Below are 24,453 nucleotides of genomic sequence, written 5' to 3' on the forward strand. Positions count from 1 at the left end.
TTCTTAACTGCAGTAATAAGCCCTCATTAAGAGCTTTTCAACAATATATCATAAGTGGTAATTATTTTCATTGGGTTATAGCCTAATAAAATGTTCATGAAATATTTGGATCTTACAAGGGGAAGGCACATTGGTTTGAAAGCAACTTCATTTCCTATCTTTTTTTAATTTAAATTATTGATTTATTAATAATTATTAATCTCTGATTGTAAAAAAAATTACAATAAATAATTATTCAATAATAACAATAAAAAAAGTATGAAAAAAATCTAATAAAAAATATATGTAATTTAATAGCATGCAAGGAATATGGTATCCACATCAGATTTTTTTTGTATTATATATGGAAACAAGTACTACAAAAAATAAAAATAATATTTTTCCTTTTTTGTTAGCAAAGAACATTTAAAATTGCATTGTATGAAATAAAAACAAAATATCTTTTTACATTTTGTGATGTTAATTTTTTATTAATACAGAATATTTCTATTATATATAAATAGATTTAACATTTTTTTCGTAAATTTAGTTTATCATTACTGGTGTATGACTGTTTTATTGTACATTCTTAAATATATAAATATATATAAACTTCATACATTTTAACTAAATCTCATACAGTATAACTTAAAAAGATATTTTCTTTTTCGAGTTATTTGATATCACATTTACTTAACATGCTATATAATGTCTTAATGCTTGCTTTCTATTAGTAATTGCAGTGTTTGCATTAAATAGTACTTATTGGCTTTTGATTGAATTATATGATTTTGACACAAAATGGTTTTATCAAATAAAAAAAAAGGTTTGTTAATTTTGTCAATAAAATATTTATATAAAAATAGAGTACTCCACTTACCAACAATTATGATTACTGATTATCCAAGTGCTTTTGGATTATTTCTCCATCATCAGGGATTACTGATTAATTATGAATTTTATGAATTATGAATTTTATGCATAACAGTTGTAAACATCTTATTGATGAGACATTTTTCTTTTAACGTTGACTTATTTTAACTACTGACAATCAACTGTTATAATAATTTTAAATTTTATTTTCATTTTAATTCCTATTTATAAAAATTTATATGCACAACTAGTATAAAATTCATAATTAATCAATAATCCCTGATGATGGAGGAATAATCTGAAAGCACTTGGTTAGTCAATACTTACAATTGTTGGTAAGTAGATACTCTATTTTTATATAAATTGTATAATACCAACGTTGCCAGTTGTTAAGAAAATTGAAAATTGAACATAAACAATAAATATTTTTAAAAAGCAGATGGTATAGAATTCTCAAAAATTTTGAAACTGGGGATTATAATTTTACTATAATACAGCTTGTATAAGATAGGAAAGGCATACTGCACGAATCCATTGAAGAATGATTCGTTTTTTCATAGATGTTCTTTATACAAGTTTTTTTTTTTAATATACTTATGTCTTAGCCCTGTTTAAAGACTGTACAGTAAACCTAAATATAATTTGTAGGTTGGTTGGAAATAAGCAACATTACTGTTTTAACAAAAATGTAACAATTTATTATCAATTCATTTATATGCAGGTATAAAAACTGCAAGTCTTACTTTAATAAAAAATAAAATCATCTTTAGTGGAAGAATTATTTTAAAGAATTGCTTAATTCTCTGTATCAGAGAGAGAGAAAAATATTATTATTTAAAGTTTAGAAAGCTCAATTGATCTACAGGATGGGAATGGATTATTGGATTGGCGATCCAATATATGGCGATAGCCATTGATTTTAGTATGATTATGAGAGGTAGAGTAAATCATTAACAACTTGAAAGATAGCACCCATGAAAAATGGAGTCCATGCAGAAGTCTGAGTCTATGAGGGATGGAATTAAGTAATAAGCATCTCTCTGACTATGGAGCTATAAGGTTGAGTTTTTTACCAGAGGGTGGAAAGGAAGTTATCATATACAAAACTTTACATAGATACCTTCAATTGAATTCTGCATTCAGTTTTATCAAAATTAATTCAGAAATAATTAAAACTACATAGTCTGTGAATAATAAGAGAATATCAGGTGGGCTTTTTAAGATACTTCATTGTGAATCAAATAGTTGAATAGGTGGCTGAAAGGATAATGAGTATTACAAATTTTCAAATCCCATTTTTTTTACACAAACTGGTTTATTTTAACAGCTCTATCTGTTGACATGATTGTCTAATTCACTACTAATTAGATGTAGTAAAAAGTAATTCACAACTGATTTTTTAAAAGATGTGGACTTTTAAAAGACTCTAAACATCTTTCAATCTTATCTCTTCTCTTTCAGTCAGAACTCTTTTTCTTTCAATCTGAACTTGTAGTGTGCATTTGAGGAATTTATTTCAAGCAGATTAAAAAACTTTAAAAATCACTTTGGTTAAAATTGATTCCAGATGATCCTAAAATATAAGTTAGAAACAGCAATAATGCTTTAAAGCCATGGATTTATTATTGCATATTTCCAAACAATATGATTATAATGAAATTTCATAATTGTTCTCAAACTTTTTTTACAAAGTGTAAAAGGATTTCTTTATTATGTTACAATACCTAACATGTGAAGATCTTCAATCTTTTATGAGGCTTGCTTCAATTTTCAGTTTTTCAGATTTTTAAAGATTAGAAATAGAAGTATAAGTTTTTAAAAGTATTTTCAAGTTTTACAATTTTAAACCTAATATGTTTTTAATTTCATGGGCAGATTTTTTTCTCATTTGACCTTAGAAGTTAAAATTGAATTATTTTTTTGTGAAGGAAAGATGCATGGTGGAATAGGACAGAATTTTTGAAAGAGTGGTGCAAGGGTTGGTGTAATTGGAGATCCTTTATAGATTTCATGTACAGAGCATAGGACAATGATAAGTTGCAATTATTTCTGTTCATCTCTTCCTTTTCATGATTGAATAATATAATTGTTTGTATTATTTTACCTATTTAATGAAGTAATTAATTATTTATGAAGTATATTTTAGAAACACTTCAGAACAAATTCATGGAATCACCCCCAACAATTAGATACAGATTCGTTAACAAATATGAGATTAACTGATTCCTTATATATTTTTAAAATCTAGCTATTTTATATTAATAGATATAGAAAGAACTGCATTATTTGTAAATTATGTATAACCATTTCATTTTAAAAAGGGTATATGCTTTGTTAACTTTATTTTTTATCTTTACACTTTTATATTTAAACAGTCTTAAGTATTATTTTATTTTTTCAAGTGCTATAGTTTCTTTACATTTCAGTCTCATTACGTTCCATTTAATTATAATAATGTATATAATTGTCCTTATAAATTTTATAAAATCTTATTTAATTCTTTGCATTTTCTAACTATTTGTGCTAGGAAATTTATAATATTTACAAACATTAGGTTACAGTTGTTCTAATATTAAATTCTATTATAAAAATTAACTTTATATTAGTACCTACTGATGTTAACATTGTTATGAGTTTTATTAATCTACTTGTACATTCTCAACTTTTAAAGAAATCATGATCGTCTGTTCACAATCATTTTTTCTAACGATTTACAAAATTGATTTATAATACTTAGTCTATTTTGCAATTCTACATATAAATGTAATCACAGAAATAATTGTTTGAGTTCAAGCAAATTTTTTCCTATACTCTTGTGATTTCAAGATTTTTTGTTTTATCTTTGTTAGATTTTTTATGAAAAAACTCATTTATTTCAAGAAATGTTTTTCCTTTTGTTTCTGGTACATATACATAAGTTATAATAGCTCCTAACAGACAATTTGCTGAAAATATAAAAAAGTTTGCATACACATCAATTAAATCAATAATAATCTGATAAAACCGGAGAGAAAGAAATGAAATAATAACTAAATTATATGCTGTTAAGATATTCCCTATTGCACGCAAATGAGTTGGAAATAATTCAGATTGCAATGTTTGAGTTACTGGTCCAAGACCAATTCCAAAAAACATTGTAAACATATTAAGTGCTAATGCTGGAAACCATCTTATTGAATGTGTATCAATGATAATACTTCCAGTCGCTTTACACCAGTAAATAAATCCTAATGCAAAATTGCAGATACCTGTACCGATGCAGGAAAGCAATAATAATGGACGTCTCCCAAAGTAATCAATACTTAAGGTTGCAATACATATCGTAATAAGTGTTATACTACTATATACCATCATTATTACTTTTGGTGACACTTTTTCCCAATCGGCTTTTCGTAAAATTTCATTAATATATGCAGAATAAGTTATTGTACCACTTAATAATCTGATCGTAGATAATACTTGTACTGTTAATATTATTCTAAAATCAGTTTTTGATAAATTAATCAGATCTGATAGTTTTGTTTTATTACTCGTATCTTTGGTTACACTGTCTTTAATGTTCTGCATTTCTGTGGCAATATCTGTTATGGTACTTTTACCACGTAACAACATCAAACTTTTATTTGCATCTTCTTCTCGCTTTTTTATTACAAAGTATGTAGGTGTTTCAGGTTGTATTAAAAAGAAAAATATAAAAACTGCTGTTGTTAAACAAAGATTGACAATAACACTATTTTTATAAGATAAATAAGAACCTATAACATATTGATATAAGAAACCTGTATACCACATTGTTTGTAAAAGTGATGTTATACCACCGCGTACATTTACTGCTGCAATTTCTCCTAAATAAATTGGAACAATTGTAAATAGAACTCCAACACTAAAACCATGTAGAAGTCTGACAACATATAAAGAGTATACATCTCTTGTCATTAGAATCAATACCCATCCAGCGATCATCGGTGGTCCTGCAATTAGAATTCCTGGTTTTCGACCACAAAGATTAGCTATAAACCCTGCCAGAGGCGGAGAAAACAGCGAACCGAGTTCAATTAAGGATATCATCCATGAAAGTTGTGTTGAGTCCATCGGTATTATTGCATCCGGTCCAGTAAGAAGAGGTAAGACTGGACTTACCCATGCAAAACATGCTCCACTTACCATCACAGTTAGTCCAACTGTGAACATAGAAACATCTACTGTAAAACATGAGTTATTGAAATTTTCTTTCCTCTATTTTTATAGTAACACCAGTTGTTAGGTGTTAATTACTTGTTAAATAGGGTAGGACATACTTGTTTTTTTATAGAATTGCTATGGTATTATTTCAATTTGGTGATTTGAGAAAAATTCTTTACTATTATAGCATCTGTTATTGTATTTCATCAATATTAACATCTTATGTAATTATATTTCAGAATGTTAATCTTTGATTGTTCCATTGAGATATAGTAGAACATTCTTGGATTGTAACAGGCATAACAGGGTATACCTGTGGTGGTAGGGGGGTTTTGTCTTTTTTCAACCTTTGGATGGTTAATAGATTTACTAGACAATTCCAGTGAGAAAGTTATCATCCTGCTCATATTTTAACAAAAAAGTGCCTGACCCGTCAGCTACTAGAAGGAATAAGCATGGTGCCACAGGTAAAGCTAGAGCAGCAACTAATACTATTCCTACAATTCTTGTCTGAAAAAGAATTGATGAATGATATGGAGAGATGAGTCCAGTTTGGACACATCCTTCCATATCTGTCACTTACCATATCATTTGTAAATACAAGGAACACTTGCAGCATAACACACAACATTAGACTACAATTCTCATAGAAACAGGGCTACAAAGATGTAACAAATAAACACTTGCAAGTGGAACAAGAAAACTTTAATTTAGTGCCTAAAATGCATCTACTGAACACAACATGAAATTATTGTTATTTTACAGAAGAGATATAAAAATATCTCATTATACAGTATTTGAACCACATCTTCATATATTGAATCCATTGCTTTCCAAATTAGATTTATTACAAAGGAAGTATTTTTATTTTGAAAGTTTTTTCTATTTCTTGATTCTCATCAATCTTTCATATAAGAATAATACTTTATTGATGCTTTAGTCAATTTTAATTAAAGAATTTGAAAGCAAGACAAAAAAATATGAACAATTTCAGTAAAATTATTAAATTAAGTTGCTTAATCATTAAATAAAGATGATGACTATGTTAACGAACAGAGGAGGTACTAATTATATTACATATGTATGTATTACATGTTGTGTTTACAATACCTCATACTAAAGTATACATCACACATTTCATAATACATAATACATCATTCATATTGTTTGATTAGATACATATTTATATGTTATTTAACAATAAATAAACATATCAGGAACAGATTTTTCAAGCAAGTAGTTTTTACAAGGTAGTGAACTGAACAACTCATAGCAACCTTTTGGAACTAGGCACTAGTTAGTCAAGGTATAAATATTTTTACATGAATGTAAAATATAAATTGTGAATACTTTAACAATGATTAGAAACATGTATTTTTTCTTTATGGTTAGTCTTAAGAAGATATTGTAATTTTAATATTAATCTTAAGATTCATAAATATTTCTTATATTTAAAAATAAGTGATTTTTTCTCTTGGTTTCATTATATACTATAATCAAATATGCATAAAACATCTACTTGAATATACATCTGCTTGTCATTTAGATACGTAATGAAATGTATCTAAATACGTGACGTAAAATTATATAAAATTAATTATAACGGCTTTGTTTAAAATTAAAATTGTTAAAATTAAATTAATAACGACTTACCTGAAAATGCAGAAATGTATTGATTTTGTAAACAACTAAATATATTTATTAACATTCTATTATTTTGTTAATGTTATTTTCCTTTAAATAAATACAGGTTTGTTATTTTATCTTTTACTATCTGTAAATGAAAAATAGAAAATATGTTAGAAAAAAATACATTTCAGTAAGTAAATGAATTAACTGTTAATTTTCATATTTCTAAATCCATTAATTTATCCAAGATTAATTGCACTATCTGTTACTTAACATTTTCATTCCAGGTTAATTTTTCATCATCTCACTGAATTTATTGTTGGTGCGATTACAAAATTTTTACCATATTTATATGTAGATTACTTTTTTTAATACACAAAAAAGCTTATGACATGCTAGGAGATAGGGTTTTAAGTGTTTGGCATGTCAGAGCAGATATAGAGATTGATTCAGGAGGAAAGGGAAATAATTTAGGAATTGATTCTAGAGCTTAAAATTAGGAAAATATTCATGCAAACATATGTCAAAAAACACTTTGTTATCGAGTTATGGCTAGCGAAACATTTTGCCCAGATTTCAGTTCCCCCAATTTAATGAGGTCATACTGAAAATTTTAAGGCGTTATATAAGAGATAAACTTGATGGATTCTTATGTTTTTTAACTATAAAAATCAAATAAAACAAGTCTCAGAACTAAGGAGTGTAAGCAGGCTTTGTAATGTAAATAATGCAAGTTAAGGCTAACAGGTGTTTCATAACACATAACCTCATCTGGCGTGTTGCGGTTGAGCATGATGTGGGTTTCCTGGCTGTTGTGGAGCCTAACAGAAGAAGGGTGGCTACGCACTCGTGGGTTGTTGATCGATCCGGGGATGCTGCAATAACGAATGTTTCGAGCCAGTATGCTATCTCCTGGGTATCAAGAGCTGATGGATATGTATCGGTGGATCTTACCGATTGCACTTTTATATCTGGTTATGCTTCACCTAATTCCAGTGATTAACGGTATCAAGCTTTTCTTGGTGATCTGGAGGATTGTATCCGACGTGCAAAAAGCCCAGTTATATTATCCGGTGATTTTAACAAGAGGATACGTTCTGGCAGCATTGTTCTCACACTTGGGCTTGTTATTCATAATGAGTGCTTTTTACCTACTTATGTTGGTATGGGGCGTGGGTCAGTTGTGCAACCTCCGAGCAGATAGCACCTAGGATTCAAGACTGGAAGCTTTTTTCTGATGAAATCGCAAGTGACCATCTAGCGATTATTTTCGAGTTCAAACTGAATTGCCTGGACGTATGGTGTGTCCTCAGCATTGGAAACCGAATGAACTCCAGGCCGCCCGTGTTGTCGATAGGACTGCTGCAAAGTTTCGAACGAACAACCCAATTACACCTGAAAGCCTATCGGAAGCTGTTATTGAAGAATGTCGACGTGGTGGGACGCTAAATGGTTCTTGTAGACAACAAGTATATTGGTGGTCCAGTGACATTGCCGAGAAACGGACCGCTGCGTTTGCGTCCAGGAGGAGATTACAGAGGGCTAATAGACGTACTGGCCGGATAGTCGAGCAACTCCTTCAGGATTACCGGCATGCAAGAGCTGCTTTAAATGCGGCCATAAAGGAGGCCAAAGCGAAGGCCTGGCTAAAGCTGCTGGCTGTCCTCGACGTTAATCCGTGGGGTGGGGCATATAAAATTGTTATGAGCAGGTTTGGGAAACCCATTGCACCACTAAGTATAGATGTCGTTCTCCGTACAATATCCGAGCTTTTTCCAGTCGTTGAGTCGCCTTGGAGACAAGATTCGTGTGGTCCGTACTCACCGATTCACCATCGTTGAGATACGAGGAGCCGCTTCGCGGCTACATCCAGATTAGAACCCGGACCCGGACATGGTCCTGGGGTCCATTATTAAGACGCTTGTCTCAAGGCATCCTTGGATAGTCCTTGACGCGTTAAACTGTGCGCTACAAGCTTGCTGTTTCCCTGCACAATGGAAAGAGATGCTGCTGGTCTTAATCCCTAAGAAAGCTGTAACGGAAGATGGTAGCGTTGCCTATCGTCCTATTTCACTGTTAAACACTTGCTGCTCGCTGCTCTAATGGGTTGCTAATAGTAATTGCTTACTAATATAAAGATCCAACCGGCAGCTCGACCTGTCATGCCGGACATACTGCCAATAGGTGGGAAGGGCTGTTAGAATAGAAAGGACACCCCTTACGCTGTTCTATGCTTAATTGCGGGTCCGGCGTAGGGGAGTAAGGAAAAAAAGATCTCAGAACTGTATCACCCGTAGTTTTCATAATATCCAACGTAAAACAGAAAAATTCGGTGACGAAAAACACGTTTTTCAGATATAAGTACAATAACTTTGTTAAATAGTTAAAAAAGTGAAATTCCGTTTTGAATTCCTTGTGTTTTGAAAAATGCCGCGTGACGAGTGAAGAATATGCAGATATGATTTTTGTGTACTGCTTTAATTACCATTTAATTCCGTTCTACTATTTTTGGACGAAGCTACTTTTTCCCCTAAAGGGATAAACTATACCGGGATTCACATTGATGGTCTGAAGAAAACCCATATGCTATAGATGAATAAAATTTCCAGCAACTATTTTCAGTGAACGTTTGGTACCGGTTTGGTTTCGTTTGTTGCAACAAACGAAACCTTTCTCACTACAACAACGTGCCACGAGGAGAAAACTATCTGACATTTTTAAACAATGAATTTCTTACAATGCTTAAAAATTTATCATTGGCGTAACGAATTGAAATGTCTACTATCTGCTTGTTAGAGCACCAATACATTTCTCAAATGAAGTAAGGCAATTCTTAGATGAAAGATTTACTGGTAAATATATTGGACGTAGAGTGCCAGTAAATAGGCCACTTAGAACACCGGACCTTACATCCTTATATTACTGTTTATGGGGATGCAAGATAAACAAAGTAGACACAGGCAATGAACTGATTGCTTGCATTCTCAATGCTGGTGCCTTCATCAAGGGACGCGAGAAGGTATAATCATTAGGTTAGTTAAAATGTAAGGAAGTTGAAAAGTACATCGAAGTCGGTGATTGAATTTTCGAACATTTATTGTAAATTAATACAGTATAAATCACAGTGAGTATTTTTTAAAGTAAATTAAAAGTATTTTAATTTTTCATAGGTCTAAATTACTAAAAACTACTGTTTTTAATTTTTTTTAATTCTTAACATTTTTTGGTTAAGTTTTGTTCTGTTCTATTCTGTTTTTAATAATATTGTTATAAACTCTCTACAAGTTCTGGTAAAAAATTTACGCATTTATTTGTCATTTAACAAAGTTATTCTACTTCAAACCTAAAAAAAATTCGGTGTTTTTCGTCACCGAATTTTTCTAGCTACGGGAGAGATAGTTCTAGGAACAGTTCGTTCTTCAAAAAACATTAAAAATCATCAAGTTTATCCATTATGTAACGCCTTAAAGATTCCAGTATGAACTCAGTTCACTGGGGAACTAAAATCCAGGTGAAATTTTTCGCAAGCAGTAACTCGATTACAAAGCGTTTTCGGACATATGTTTGTCTGAACGTTATTCGTTATTTCAAGCTCTATAATCAGTCCCAAAATTATTTCCCTTTCCTCCTGAATCACAAAAAAGCTAAGCATGCTACTAAGTGTGTAATTCAGTTATGTTTTTTCTATTTACTCGTAAATAAGTAAAATTGAAAAATAACATTTTACAAAAAAATGCACGAAAAATCAATAACAATTATTACATTCTTACAACTTTCAACACAAGTACATTCAAAATTTCAAGAAGGATTTAGTAATTTAAAAATTTCTTTTATGAGTATTTATTATAAAAAAAAAAAATAATAAATAAAGTAATCAATAAATAAAGTAATCAATAAAAATATGTTAAACTCAGAATTATATATAATTTAGTTTATTATATGAGTGTGTCTGTGTGTGCATATTTTTTCATTATTTGTTTGTATGTATATGTTGAGTACCGCACACAAAAACTACCACAATCGATTCACAAATACAGGTGGCTAAAGTAACCTGAATTAAGATGCAAAAGTAACATAGTAATCATCAAGAATAACAAGAATCTCATGTCAGGTTTATTAATCCTACTGGATAATCTGGGTTGAATATATACTGCTGTACATTAGAATGCCAACTCACAGTATACTCACCAAAATGAAGATGCTCAAGCCCTACAAATGACACCACTTTGGCAAACTGTTTACTCAAGAACTGTCTGTTAAGTGAACTTCATTTGTTGCAGATAAAACAACTATATTTGGTTCACTTGTACTAGAAATACTTTACATGTATTATATTTAACAAAAGACATAATATGAACTGGGACTGGAAGTGCAAAGCAGTAAATTAATGTACCCCTTCCTCTTGAGAAACATATGCTTTCAGACATAGTTGATATGAAAATTTTGAAAATATGTAATAGTAATTATAATAAACAGAATTATTTATTAATTATTTATTAATTATTATAAACAGAATTATAATTCTGTACTCTTGAATAAATATACAATAAAAATAATATTATAAATTAACAAATAAGGTTTGAAAAGAATGATCAGCCGGTGAGAAATTATTAGTTTAATCACTTACCATTTTTATTTTTAAACAAGTTGTAATTTTTGTAAATATAAAATTTTTTTTTAATTTTTGTTTAAAAATAAATAAAAAATTGTAATCTTACTTTGTGTAAGTTATCTTTCAATGGGGAATATTAGATCCTTTTTATTTAAATTGATTTTTGAAAGTTTTAATTATTCATGTATAACTTTTAAACAAGCATATTAATATGAGACTTCAGCTAAAATATTCCAGATTAGGGTCATTAAGTTGTTGAAAATAATGTACTGGAAAATAATAATTTCTGTGATTCATTAATGAAATATTTTTACAAGAAAAAGATGTACTACAAATTAGGACACATGACAAAAAAAAAAATGAAGAATATTTTCAGCAGTGTTCATTTGATGCTCCACCAATGATGCTCATTTAATGCCTTCTATGTTGTCAAGGCATTTATTTATAATTACTGATTAATTATTAACTGATTAATGATACTGATTAATAATTGGCCTACAAACAATTAAAAGATTTTATTAAACAATACCTTAACATTCTTTAGAATTATTAACACAATATTTATATTTTTTTATTTAAACAGTGATTTTTTAAAACTGATATTGTAAAAATCTGATTCTAAGGGTAAGGTAAGGTCAGACTCATAATCTACGATGATTAAAGTAAATATAAGTTTTCATATTGATGTTTTTGTGAATATTTTTTTTTGTTTTCTGTACAGCTAGGAAAAAGCTCTGCCAGCTGCTGCCAGGCTCGCTTTGATGTCAGTGCGGGGTTCTCACCCACTAAAAAACCTCCCCCTCTAGTGACCCAGGGGCTGGAATCAGTCCTTATGGCATGTACTCAGTCCCCGCGTGATCACTCGGACTCTATTCTATCCGATTCAAAATTACCCTGTGGCGTCCCCTGGGGGCAATTGTTGGACAGCAACTCCGAGGAGCCCCTGTGTCTCCATGGTTCCTCTCTGCCCAACTTCTGACATCTCCAATAAGCTCGTATGTCCATCTTCCCTTGGGTGTCATTTGCCACCTTCCGTTCCACTCCGTGTACAGCTCATTGTGAGTATATTAAATTCATTTTTAAAATATGATATTTGTAACAAAAATATTTTCGTATGACTGCAACACATTTTGTTAGACAGATTTAAAATTTGTTTAAATGATTGATTTTGCTTGTTTACTCCAACTAGTCACTCCAGTTTGGGGAATACTGATGAGGAATTTTATTTTTCTCTTTGTTTAAGTAACTTTACTTACTTTGTGGTTGTTTAAAGATTCAAAATTTGTTTCTGAAAAAAATAATTTATTTTCAAAATTTTTCAAATGTTTTAATCTTAAAAAATCAATAGGAACAAAAATCAGATAATATTTAAGTATTTATGGCATTTAAAACATTTTCATGGTGGTGAGTATTTTAGAATTTAATTACATTTTTATTAAATTAAAAAACTGAATTGAAAACACTGTGAAATAGAGTTCATTGTCTTTAAATAAATGACATTATTTGGATTGCAATACTATAAGATGAGAATGAAAACACAACAGTAAACACAGAATTACTCTACTATATTTATACTTATCTTTGGACACACTATTGTATAATTCAAGGTAATTGTTATTAATACAGTTTATGGTAGTAATTAATATATCTCTGTCATATAGAATGTATATCTTAAACATGCAGTGTTTAAATGTTTATATGTATATTAAAGAACAAATCTAAAGTATATACATCTTAGATTGCTCATCTTTGAGAGGTGGATATCATCCATTAAGTATGTGCAGTTGGATCTCATGAAAGAGAAATTCAACATTCTCTGAATAGTACAATATATACTTTAATACTTAAAGAAATAATCCCCTTGTTCTTTATCTCATACTCTTAATTTTTAATAAGTATTTTGTAAAGTACCGGTATTATATTATGCAAGTAAAATTTAATTACATCACCTAGCAATTAAATGATTATACGAATAACACAAGTGTTTTGTTATTATTATTTCAGATATAATTATACAGACTTAATGAGAAAGATGAGGTGAATGAATTTATAGATGAAGTATTGCCTCACTAGAAATCAAATCTAAGTTAGCTGTTCAATCCAGTATGCTAATGAGCATACCAGCTGACTAACCAATGACTGGTGTGGCTCAAGTGCTGAAAAATATAAAACTATATGGATGATGTTGAATGAAAATATCATTTAAGTTATTTTAATGTAGTTTAATTTTTTTATTATTGAAATTGTTTGCAACTTATTTTAATTTTTATATTTTTTTCTATATTCTTGCCCATATTGACTGCTAGAAGGAAAAATCTCAACTTTTGGAAATTACAACTGTACCAAATCATATAAAAGATGTTTATTACAAAAAATACTTTAAAATGTTTGCAGTTGTCTTTATGACCATCCTCATTGGGGAAGATGACTGAAAATATCTTTAAATAAGTCTTTTAAAAAAAATTTACTAAGAAGCAACTTGGTTTGGTGTTTCATTACAAAAGTTTAAATTTGAAATTAACTTTTATCATATTTTTTTTAATGAACATTCTATGAATAAATTACACTACTTACATAAACAACAATTCAAAGAAAACAATTTGTAAATTTAAAATATCTGAGTATGATATAACTTTCAGAATAATTAACAAAACAACTGTGCAAATCATGAATGACCCCTGGAATATATAAGCTGAACCATTCTAACTATTCAGTGTTCTGTGTTGATAAATAAAACATAATTTACATAACTTCAATGAAACAATGACAATTTTAAAGGCCTTCAATATATGATCGATATTTCCTGTACATCTCTTGGATGGGAATCACAATTCCATGGAATAATGACAGTCTTGATATGCGACACATATGCTAAGAAAGGACCACGACTTAAAATGTTTAAACATTTGAAGAAGGAGAAACAGTGAATTAAATGAACACTCACTACTTTTAAACTACATTCCACACATTTTGGTCATATTCTAAATACACGTTTACCTAACTCAAAAACTAACAGTAGTAATATCAGCTGAAACCAGGGAAAGAACAGGAGATGATGGCAAGAAGTATTGAAAGCTAATGGCATTCATTTAAAAAACTGCATATTTAGAAATTAATTTGAGCTTATGACTTAAACATATTATGATTATATTTAATTAACTTTTTTTAGATTTTATAAAATATATTCATTTGTCCAAATCCATTCAAAACTTTAATTCCTTACGTTGGGGTTTTTGCATCAAAACAATTTTTTACATAAGGGCTTTCTTAAATACATAAAGAAGTATTTTTAAATGTAATTGAAATGGGTTCAGGCATAGTTGAAAAAGTATTTTTCTCATTTTAAAGTAAACATAATTCATTATTGTTACTAATAAAATTGTTTATTCCTTTGCAATAAAAAATAATTTTTAAATAATAGAGTTACTTTTAAAAAACATTAAGAAGTTTAAAAAAAATTTTTTAACTTAGCAGAATTAACATACTCTTTTATAATAACTTAAATACAGACAATTCCTGAGGAAACATTGCTTTAAAAACAAAGTTTATGTTATAAAAATAATAACTTTTCATTTATTTATCATATTACACAGTTTTTTAATTATCTTTTTTTTTGTAAATATAACTGTTTAATTGAAGGTGTGTCTTATCTTTAAGGTAAAATTGAAAGGACATTTATGTATTTGTGTAATTGTATTATTTATTATCTATGATTGCAAATGTTTCTAATTGAGGTTCTTTCCCAACATCATTTATTTATTTATGTTACAAATAATAAGGAAATAATTAATATTTTAATTTTTTTATCTTATCTATTAAATTTATAAGAATGAAAAAGAAATGATTTAATTTAACAATATCATGTGTTTTCAAGGGTGGAACCTCCAGAGGTCATTGTTGGGTATGTGCTGATCTGAAAACTAAAATGGGTATTTTCCTCATGCAATGTTTATAAACACATTAGTTTTCTGCAGATATTCAAACAGTTTTTATTAAATTCATACAATTTATTAGGAAACCTAATCATAATTCAATCAACAACATAAAATATATTAACTATTTATAAGAGCTATTCTTTGTAGGCCTTCCATGGGTCTAAGTAACATAAATTTGTCCTGTATTTGGTGTGCTGATTGCTCTCTGGTATTATATGTTTCAATTGTGCCGTTTTATTAAAGTAAAATTGATTTTATAAAGATGTTAAGTGATTTCTCAAGGTTGTTCAGTCCTTGAACAACTGAACAATTAACTGAGTTCTCATCTCAGACTTGTACAAAATGTAGGCAACACTGTGTTAGGTATGATTTAGTAAGGACCACATTATTTTGAAATAAGAATAAACAATTAATACTCATTACTAACGGCTGTAATTTGGGTTTTCAATTTAATATGACTGTAGCTCAATTCATCAAAATAAACACAAAATTCTAAGTTTTTTTTTATAAAACAAGAAACATTTCCTACTATATATAATAGTTTATCTTTTAATTATTTTATTATTGAAATAGCCTTAATAATTAATTTTGTTTTGTTTATTTATTTTGCAATCTTTTACTAAGTGTTATTAATTTTTTGCTCTCTTGCTTTTTTCTTTTTCTAAAAAATACTTATTACAGATATTTTTGTAAGTAATGTTTTTACGTAATAAAATTTAATAGGGTAAATATTCTAAGGATATTTACCCAGTTACAGAATTCACTCAATAATGCAATTAAGTTCATATATGTATATACTAGTTGATCCGGCAATTCTTCGCCATTGATAGATTTGAGTATATATGGATTAAATGAACACAAAAGAAATTTTGATAAAACATTATAAAAACTGAACGTTATGGAACTTCGCAAAATTTAACCTTTCCCTTTTCCCATCTTCCCTTTATCCCTATTTCTCTTTTCCATTTTTCGCAAAAAATATTTCTTTTCACATAACTAATATATATTCTGAATGTGAGCCAAATCGAACCATAAATACAATTTTCCGAAATATCTCGATCCCAGCTCCACCTAGCGGATCCAGACTAAACCTTCGCGGACGGGCGCACAGCAACTCACCCGGTTTAGGAAGGCATAAGAGACATACAGACAGAAAAAAATTCATTTTTATATATATATATATATATATATATATATATATATATATATATAGATATGACAAGTTTATTATCACATGTCACATTACTTATTGAAATCCTTAAATTCAAGAAAAATCTCATAGATTTGGTTAATTACAATTTTATTTATTTTTTTTTGAGTTTCAGTGTATTCTTTATGTTTAAATTCACTAATTAAATGAAGTACACATTTGTTTTATTGACACCTACAAACTTGCAGATTTATTCACTACATTATTATCCTGAGATAATTTTTTTAAATAAAAAAATTTCTAATAATTTCTTATTCACCAATTTTTTATTATTTTTTTTTGGAAAATAGTAGATTTAGATATAATAAATAATATAAAAGGCTTTTGAAAATGTTATTCTCCTACGAAAAATATTTTATTTTTTTAAAAATTAATGTCAACAGACATTCATTTCTAAATTAGTTCAGTACAAAAAAAATTAAATCATTCATTATTTTAAAAATTCTTCATAAAAAAAACATGTTTGTTAATCAGCTTGTTAATGAGCTATAGCAAGATAAAAAATTTCATTATTTAGAAGAGCATATGTTTTATATGATTTGGACAATGATGTTTCATGTCTACGCGCGCGCTTGTGTTTACATGTACACGTACGTGTCGGTATAATAATAATGTGAGTATAAACAGTCAAAATATAAAACAAAATAAAGTGACAGTGAGAGGATTATTAATATATAGGATGTCTATCCAGAAAGTAATGATAATAAAAAAATTGTCTCCTTTCGGGATTAGCCATCACAGATCATCAAAGCTAGGATCTTAGGCACACAAAAGGCCCATTCTCAGTACTGTTTTGGGCTTCACTGTATTACTTCTTTGCATAAAGTAAAGAAAGTATTGTGATCACGAAAAATTTCGGTTTCCAGATTTCAACGGAAATATTCATTTTCACCATCCCTGAATCCATTTTGATTAATTTCGGTGTGACGTCTGTGCGTACGTATGGATCTCGCATAACTCAAAAACTATTAGCCGCAGTATGTTGAAATTTTGGATTTAGGATTGTTGTCTCATCTAGTTGTCCACCTCCCCTTTTGATTGCAATCGACTGAACTAAAAGTGTCCACAAAATTCAAAAATGTCTGGATTTTTGCTTTTAGCTTTTCAACGATATATCACTAGTGGTATTTATCTTCATTGGTTCTAGAGTTATACCCAAATAAAAGTTTAATTAATGAAATATTTGGGTCTTACAAGGGAAGACACATCGGTTCGAATCAGACTTCATCTCCTTTCTTTTTTTTTTTAATTTAAATATATTGATTTATTAATAATTATTATCCCGTGATTGTAAAAACAATTTACAATAAATAATTATTCAATCAATAATAATAATAACAATAAAAAAAATGCGAAAAAATCAGTAGTACTTTTAAAAATATGTATACGCAATTTAATAGACATTATTGCATATGTATATATTTGGTGAAACATCTGATTATTTAATATTAATTGAAAATTATAATTTAGAATCGTACTATTTTTGGTTTTCTAGTTTAATCTCTGTTTAATTTTATTTAATTATTCTGGAATTTCTGCTTAATTTCATCCACATTAAAATTAACTACAGAATGACTTAAAAATATACCCTTACAAAACCAACATATACACCGAGTCATACATGACCGATCTTTAATAAATTGCCAAAAATTCTTGTCTTTTAGTTCATTACTCCTCTGATATTGTCGGACAATGTTCTCCCTAAGTCGGAATAATGAGTTGATAATTATTTCGTTTATTTGTTTCCAATCATTTAATCGTTCTTTGGTTTGGTATAATTCATCTGATCTTAATTTGTGTACACGTTCTCCAGTTTTCAAATTTTCTCTCTCTTTATATTCATCATCCTCTCTTAATCTTTTTATTTTTTCCTTGGTTTTAACGTTTTCTTCCTCTTTATATTTATTATCTTTTCTTAATCTTTTTATTCTTCCTTTGTTTGCAACATTTTCTTCCTTTTTATAATTTTTTTTTTTTTAATTTAAAAGTATTGATTTATTAATATATTGAGGTATAAATACCTATGATTGTAAAAAAAAAATTACAATAAATAATAATTCAATAATAACAATAAAAAAATGAAAAAATCAAAAGTTATTAGTGAAATAACATTTTATGTATTTTTAAAAATGTGTACATGTAATTTAATAGCGTACAAGGAAGTCATGTGCTGTCCCCATCAGATTTTTTATACTAATGTTTATTCCAATCAATAAAAAAATTCACATCATACATTTTTAAATTATTTTTAGTCTTGTATAAAAAAATAAATAAATTCATAACCGAATAAAACAATAGACAAATATTTAGCTAACTTATTTTTAAATACTTAAAACAAAAAAAATATATAATTATTACCTTGAAATGTAGGTATTTCTTATTTTTCTGTGTTTCTAATAGCTCGACAATCCGTTTTTCAGTAGAACTTTTACACTTAACGGTATAATGTATTTCATTATGAATTTTGTAACTAGCACTAGCATAATACAAGTAACAAAAGTAAAAAATTACAAAGTTACCGAATATATAGCACTTCACTCGTCACTGCATGTTTTCGTCTTTTTCTGACGATTCTGATGAACTCTCGCTTCCCAAATTGATGATGACACGTTCAATTCGTTGTTCTAGAGGTTCTTGCAGCTTGCGATGCTCATCTTCGTTTTTTTAACTTGTTCGCAACATTTTATCCAGTCCTCGACTGAGAATTCTGCGAACTTTTTATGACAAATTTCCGTTGTTGCAGCTGTCGTAAATTGTACATTTTCGGCTACGAACCCGGTCTTCACTCGTGCCCATGTCAACCTGATGGGATTCAAATCGGGATGACATGGGAGTAGGCGTATATCAGGGAACCCGCCTTCTTTCAATATCTTATCTACCTTATATGTTTTCAGATGATCTTTATTTTTTTTAATTGTCTCATAAAACTGAACTTTTGTCAAATTTTCATGGACTGGTAAGCTGTTATTCCAGCCAGTCAATGATTGATTTTTTTTTTTGATGCTGAATTCGGTGCTCGGCTTTCTTCAGCATTGTGATAAGAAGCATTATCTAAAATAACGACACTATTTACGGGCAAATTAGGCATTAATTTTTCTCTTATCCACTATAAAAACATGTTGCAGTTCATCTGAGAATGATAATCACCTGAGGAAGATTTGGCTTTCAATACTATCAAGCAGTTGGGAATGAATCCCATTTCACCACCGGCGTGGATAATTATTATTCTTTCTCCTTTTGAAATTGGCACAGCAAAATACTCAGGCGCATTTGAATGTTGCCAACATTTCTGTTGACAATGAAAACTTAATATATAGGTCTCATCGACGTAGACGATTGGTCTTCTTTCAACTCGATATTCTTCAACTTTATTCAAATACACAAACCGTTTGTACCGAATATAATGTTTTTTCAATAAAAATTGGTCTGTTATTTCTGATTCTCTTCCGTTTGAAGTCCATGATTAACAAAAGTGTCCGTAAGCTACTCTTTTGCCCATTAAATATCAGTTTTTAGTTTTGCAGTAAGTTTCCTTATAAAAGGCAGGCAGCCCTCGGTGAAGTAAAATTTTAACAATTTACGTCGTATAACATTTCGTTCAAAACTGTCCGGGTTTGTCACTTCCTTTTTGGGTTTTATTTCTTTTCGAGGAGAACTGGATTTTTTCCGAAGATATTTCACTAGTAATTCGATAAACTGTTCTTTTTGAGACTTCTGTGGCACACAATATATTATACAACTTTTTCGGGGTCACTAACAAACATTCCAGCTGCAGCTTTTTCTGTCATGTAATTAAAAACGTTGTGTATAATTTCTTTCCCTTGGCGGTGAATGTCTTTTCCACGCAAGTTATACATAATATGCAAAGTAATAAAATCAATCCACTACCATAAGAAAAGAGCCGACAAGAATTTACTTAATTTAACGCGAATAAATTACTTTAAAAATTTCACTTAAAGATTACTTTCAGGAATTGAAACTCAAAGAACGCTATAATCAGACAGTAACCTAACTCTTCGGATACACACAATTAACTGGACAAGTTTTAATACATATCAAGTCTCTGATGGTTGGTACTAGACTGACCAACCACATTAGAAAAATTCATTAAATAAGAGTAACAAAAAAAAGTTAGAATTTATTTAAAGAGATTTAGATTTTAAAGAGAAACCTGAGTCTTAACATAACTGCCCGCCAAAAATCATATGATTCATGTTATTTGTTGTAATAATTTAATTTATAATAAAAAATAATATATATATAATATGCAACTGGAAATACAGTATAAATTAGAACGGAATCATTTACAAAACCAAGTTAGTCTCTGAATGAATCAGAAATGGTTTGTATAAATAGAGATTGAGTGTTGCATTTGAATGTTTAGAATGACACATTGTTCGGTTATTACTTGCACAAACTTGAATAAAGAAATTTTTCTTATGTATGACTCATTGCCTAGGCTAGCGTACGGTTGTTCGCCACTCCCAGAACAAAAGACGAGAGCGCAGCATAAACGGTAGACATTAATCTTGTTCTTGTTCGGGTTGGATATTATATACAGTTATAAAATTATAAATAATTATACTTTGGTTTAAACACTAATCAGTAACAGCCGATCAGTCTGCATAATATTTCATAACATATCTATTTCAGTATCTAATAAAGAAATAAAGTATTAATTTAATAATATATAAACTCAGGATTAAGCAAGTAACTAATAAATATAAGACGTGAATTTTTTATTGATTGAAATAACCAATAGTCGTACCATATGTATACTGTTTTTAATCGAATAGTACTATAAACCCGTGCTCGTTAGACAGCAAGATATACAGCTATGCTGTTCATCAGATATGTGCCAATTCGGCTTAGACAAGCTATAATTAGTTATTGAGTAGACAGCCAACACCCTTCACTGCTTACTTTATCGGTGTATTGCTTTACTTTTATTTGGGTGTACTTCAGAAGTACACTACACTGTCTAATGATGGTTGAGCAAAAATACACATATGAAAAATCTAATTACCTTCACCATATATTTTACATTAGGTTAATGAACATGTATTATATGTGTAATGTAAAATAATTATGAAAATGGTATTTTTAGATCCCAAGGAGAGCAGCTTGCTTTGAAAATTGATTTTGAAGGTAAATTTACCTTCTAATGACGGTCTTTTCATAGAACGTTGTACCCTTTCAAATATCCCAGCTTGATTGTGGCAACAAGGGTTGACACCGCTTTTCTTTATTATCAACAGATCTTAAATATACTAAGTCTTTCTTCTAAACCCTTCCTAAAAATAAAGATCAAAAGAACGAGCTGGCCGTAATATGACCTTCTCTCTAATCATCTTTCACTGTATTTAATGTTCAGCAACTCCATCACATGCAACATTAATTGTAATAATCTCCATTAAGTATAACTCATAACTATTTTCTAATGTGCAGAGATACATTTTCCAAGAGATATGGAAGAAAATTTGATAGGAAATCTTTATATTCATTACCAATTAGTCAATCAGATAGAAGCATGAGGACCTACGAGACAGTCACTTATAATTCCATTTGTACATTAACTTTCAATTTTATGCTGTTGACCATTTTGTAGCTTTCCCATTTGGCCCATTGATGTCAATTGTGGGAATTAAATAATATGCCTTCTTGCTAAAAACTGCTTCATCAGTGAAAATAAATGATATTATTATAAAGTCAGATTTGCAGTTTGCAGGATGTAGAACAGGTAAAACTGAACTTGAACTGTGACGACAGCAGATGTAAGATGTTCCACACATTGTAAAAGTTAAGGCTAGAATAATTGCTAATGGAATATTCTTCATATAGTCATATAATTCTTCAGATAACTAACTTCTAACATTATCTTAAACCCAGACATTATCTTGATTGACACATTCTAAGATATTTTCTTCTACTTGAGGTGTTTGAATTGCTTTCTGCCTTCCTTGAAGATCAGCAGTAAATTTACCTTAAAAAGTCAGAATGAATTAGCAAGACACAAAAATGGGCAGTCTGATTATGTCGGCTTGGTATCAGTGAAAAACAATATTATTCATTTGTATCAAACTAGACATTATTTTGGGTTATGCAGTCTAGCAGTAATAGTAAACCTATGGCTTACCAACAAAGAATTGTATTATACTTAAGTTTCTATTTTTAATAAATTATCTAATAATCTAAAAGATATTTTGAACAAATTATTAAAAATTCAATTTAAAAAGATTACTCTGTTATTGAGTTTTTAAATAACAAATTATAAAAATCTGAATTCTCTAAATACTTGTGTATTTAAACATGTACTGAAATATTCAACAATTAACGCTTTTAAACTCTTTATTTTAATATTTACCAATTTTATTTATTTTAATTTTTTAATTATTTTAAGTGGCATTGCAACTTATATTTTTAAATATATCAGTATAGTTTATAATTATTTATCTTTTTAAATTATATTATTTGTGTTTTACAATGTACTATTGTGATCGATTTCCCTTGATTCTTTCAGGCAAGTACTGGATCAGTTCCTTTATGCTATCCTTGGAACAAAGAACTTATCATATATGTAATGATTATAATGTATTATGTTATAATCTGAATAAAAGTACATTTAATTTTTAAAAAAAAGTTAATTAGTTGTAAGGGAGAAGTTATTTTTAGCAGTTGTATTTCTGTGCTCCAAGAAAAATTTACAAAAAAGCAATAAGAAACTAGGTGAGAATAAAAAATTAACTTTTAGTAAATAAATTAGGTAATATTACAAATAATACAAATAATTTTGACAAAAATTATTATCTGATTTTTTTCTTCTTTATTATTTGAATACTGTATCGTTGATTTAAACCTTAACGTAATGAAAAATACTGTAAATAAATTCCCGGTAACTCCAACCTGCAAAGTTTAAGAAATAAGTTATGCAAACTCCCTTCAAAGGATGATGATTAGTTAATTCCATGATACCGATGCTCTGGACATCTAGAAATGTTAAAATTTATTTTTTTTATTTTCCCAAATATAGCGAAAAACAACTGTAAGAAATCAAATGTAAATTTTAGAAATGTTGAACTTTTAAAAACAATTCAATATACAGTCATAAATCGAAATAACCAAAGAAGTAATTTTCTGAAAAGGAGTAAAAATGGCTAATTTTTTTGAAGAAATACTAAAAATTAAGGGCTATCAAAAAATTAAGAATTTTACATTTTAAATTGAATAGGTAACTTGCGAGATGGATTTAAATTTAAAATAAATTTTAACAATATTTTTAAAGATTAAAAAAAATATTTTTTGTTAACACAGACGTTTGGATTGGTTTGAAGGTCTATCGATGTAGAAAATATAGATGCAAAAAACTCCCATTATTTCCTTTTTTGAAGCAAGATGTAGTTAAAAAAATAGTAGTCTGTCTAAAAAATTTGATGAAAATCGATCGACGGGATTCAGAGTTATGAGTATGACCACATACAGGCCAACATATGCGAGTACGTACGTACAAACGTCCGTCTGACAAGAATACATTATTTTGGCTGGGAGTATAGCTATAAAAAAAGTTTTTGCACATTATTTGCAATAAATTTAATTCTATTATTTTTTTTGGTAAAATTTTTTTTAGTTCTTATAAGGCACAAAATTTAAAAGAGGGAAATTTTTTTAGACCTTTTTTTTTTTACTGATCTATACACTCCCGTTATAGCTACAGCCGGGAAAGTAAAATAAACAAATTTTAACATTTTTAGACGTCCAGAGCACCGAAAAAATGGAATTATCCCTTGAAGGGACTCTGCATAACTTATTTCTTAAACTTTCCAAATTGGAGTTACCGGGAATTTATTTACGATATTTTTTTAATCATATTATGTTGATTATGTTAAGGTTTAAATCAACTATGTAGTATTCAAATAATGAAGAAGGAGAAAAAGAACAGAAAATAATTTTTGTCGAAATTATTTGTATTATTTTCGTGGCTCGTAATAGTACCAAATACTTCAAGTTAATTTTTTATAGCTCACCAAATTTCTTAT

At 28.9% G+C, this 24,453-nt stretch overlaps 1 protein-coding gene across 3 annotated transcripts in view; it reads right to left on the minus strand.

Annotated features, from left to right (window-relative positions):
• Positions 1-399: 399 nt before the first annotated feature.
• Positions 400-24,453, minus strand: part of LOC142328075 (facilitated trehalose transporter Tret1-like) — a 28,188-nt gene continuing 4,134 nt past the window's right edge. For 2 of the 3 annotated variants that reach the window (XM_075371555.1, XM_075371553.1), the window contains exons 2-3: positions 6,688-6,808; positions 400-5,033 (exon numbers count right to left, since the gene is read on the minus strand). In XM_075371555.1, coding sequence (XP_075227670.1) covers positions 3,658-5,033; positions 6,688-6,742 — 1,431 coding nt within the window. In that variant the 5' untranslated portion in view covers positions 6,743-6,808 and the 3' untranslated portion in view covers positions 400-3,657. Of the gene's footprint in view, positions 5,034-6,687; positions 6,809-18,778; positions 19,269-24,453 lie in introns of those variants that run through there. The other variant, XM_075371556.1, reaches the window with a different exon arrangement.

This window comes from Lycorma delicatula, chromosome 7 (assembly GCF_047948215.1).
Source record: "Lycorma delicatula isolate Av1 chromosome 7, ASM4794821v1, whole genome shotgun sequence".
In the NCBI taxonomy this organism is placed as follows: domain Eukaryota; kingdom Metazoa; phylum Arthropoda; class Insecta; order Hemiptera; family Fulgoridae; genus Lycorma; species Lycorma delicatula.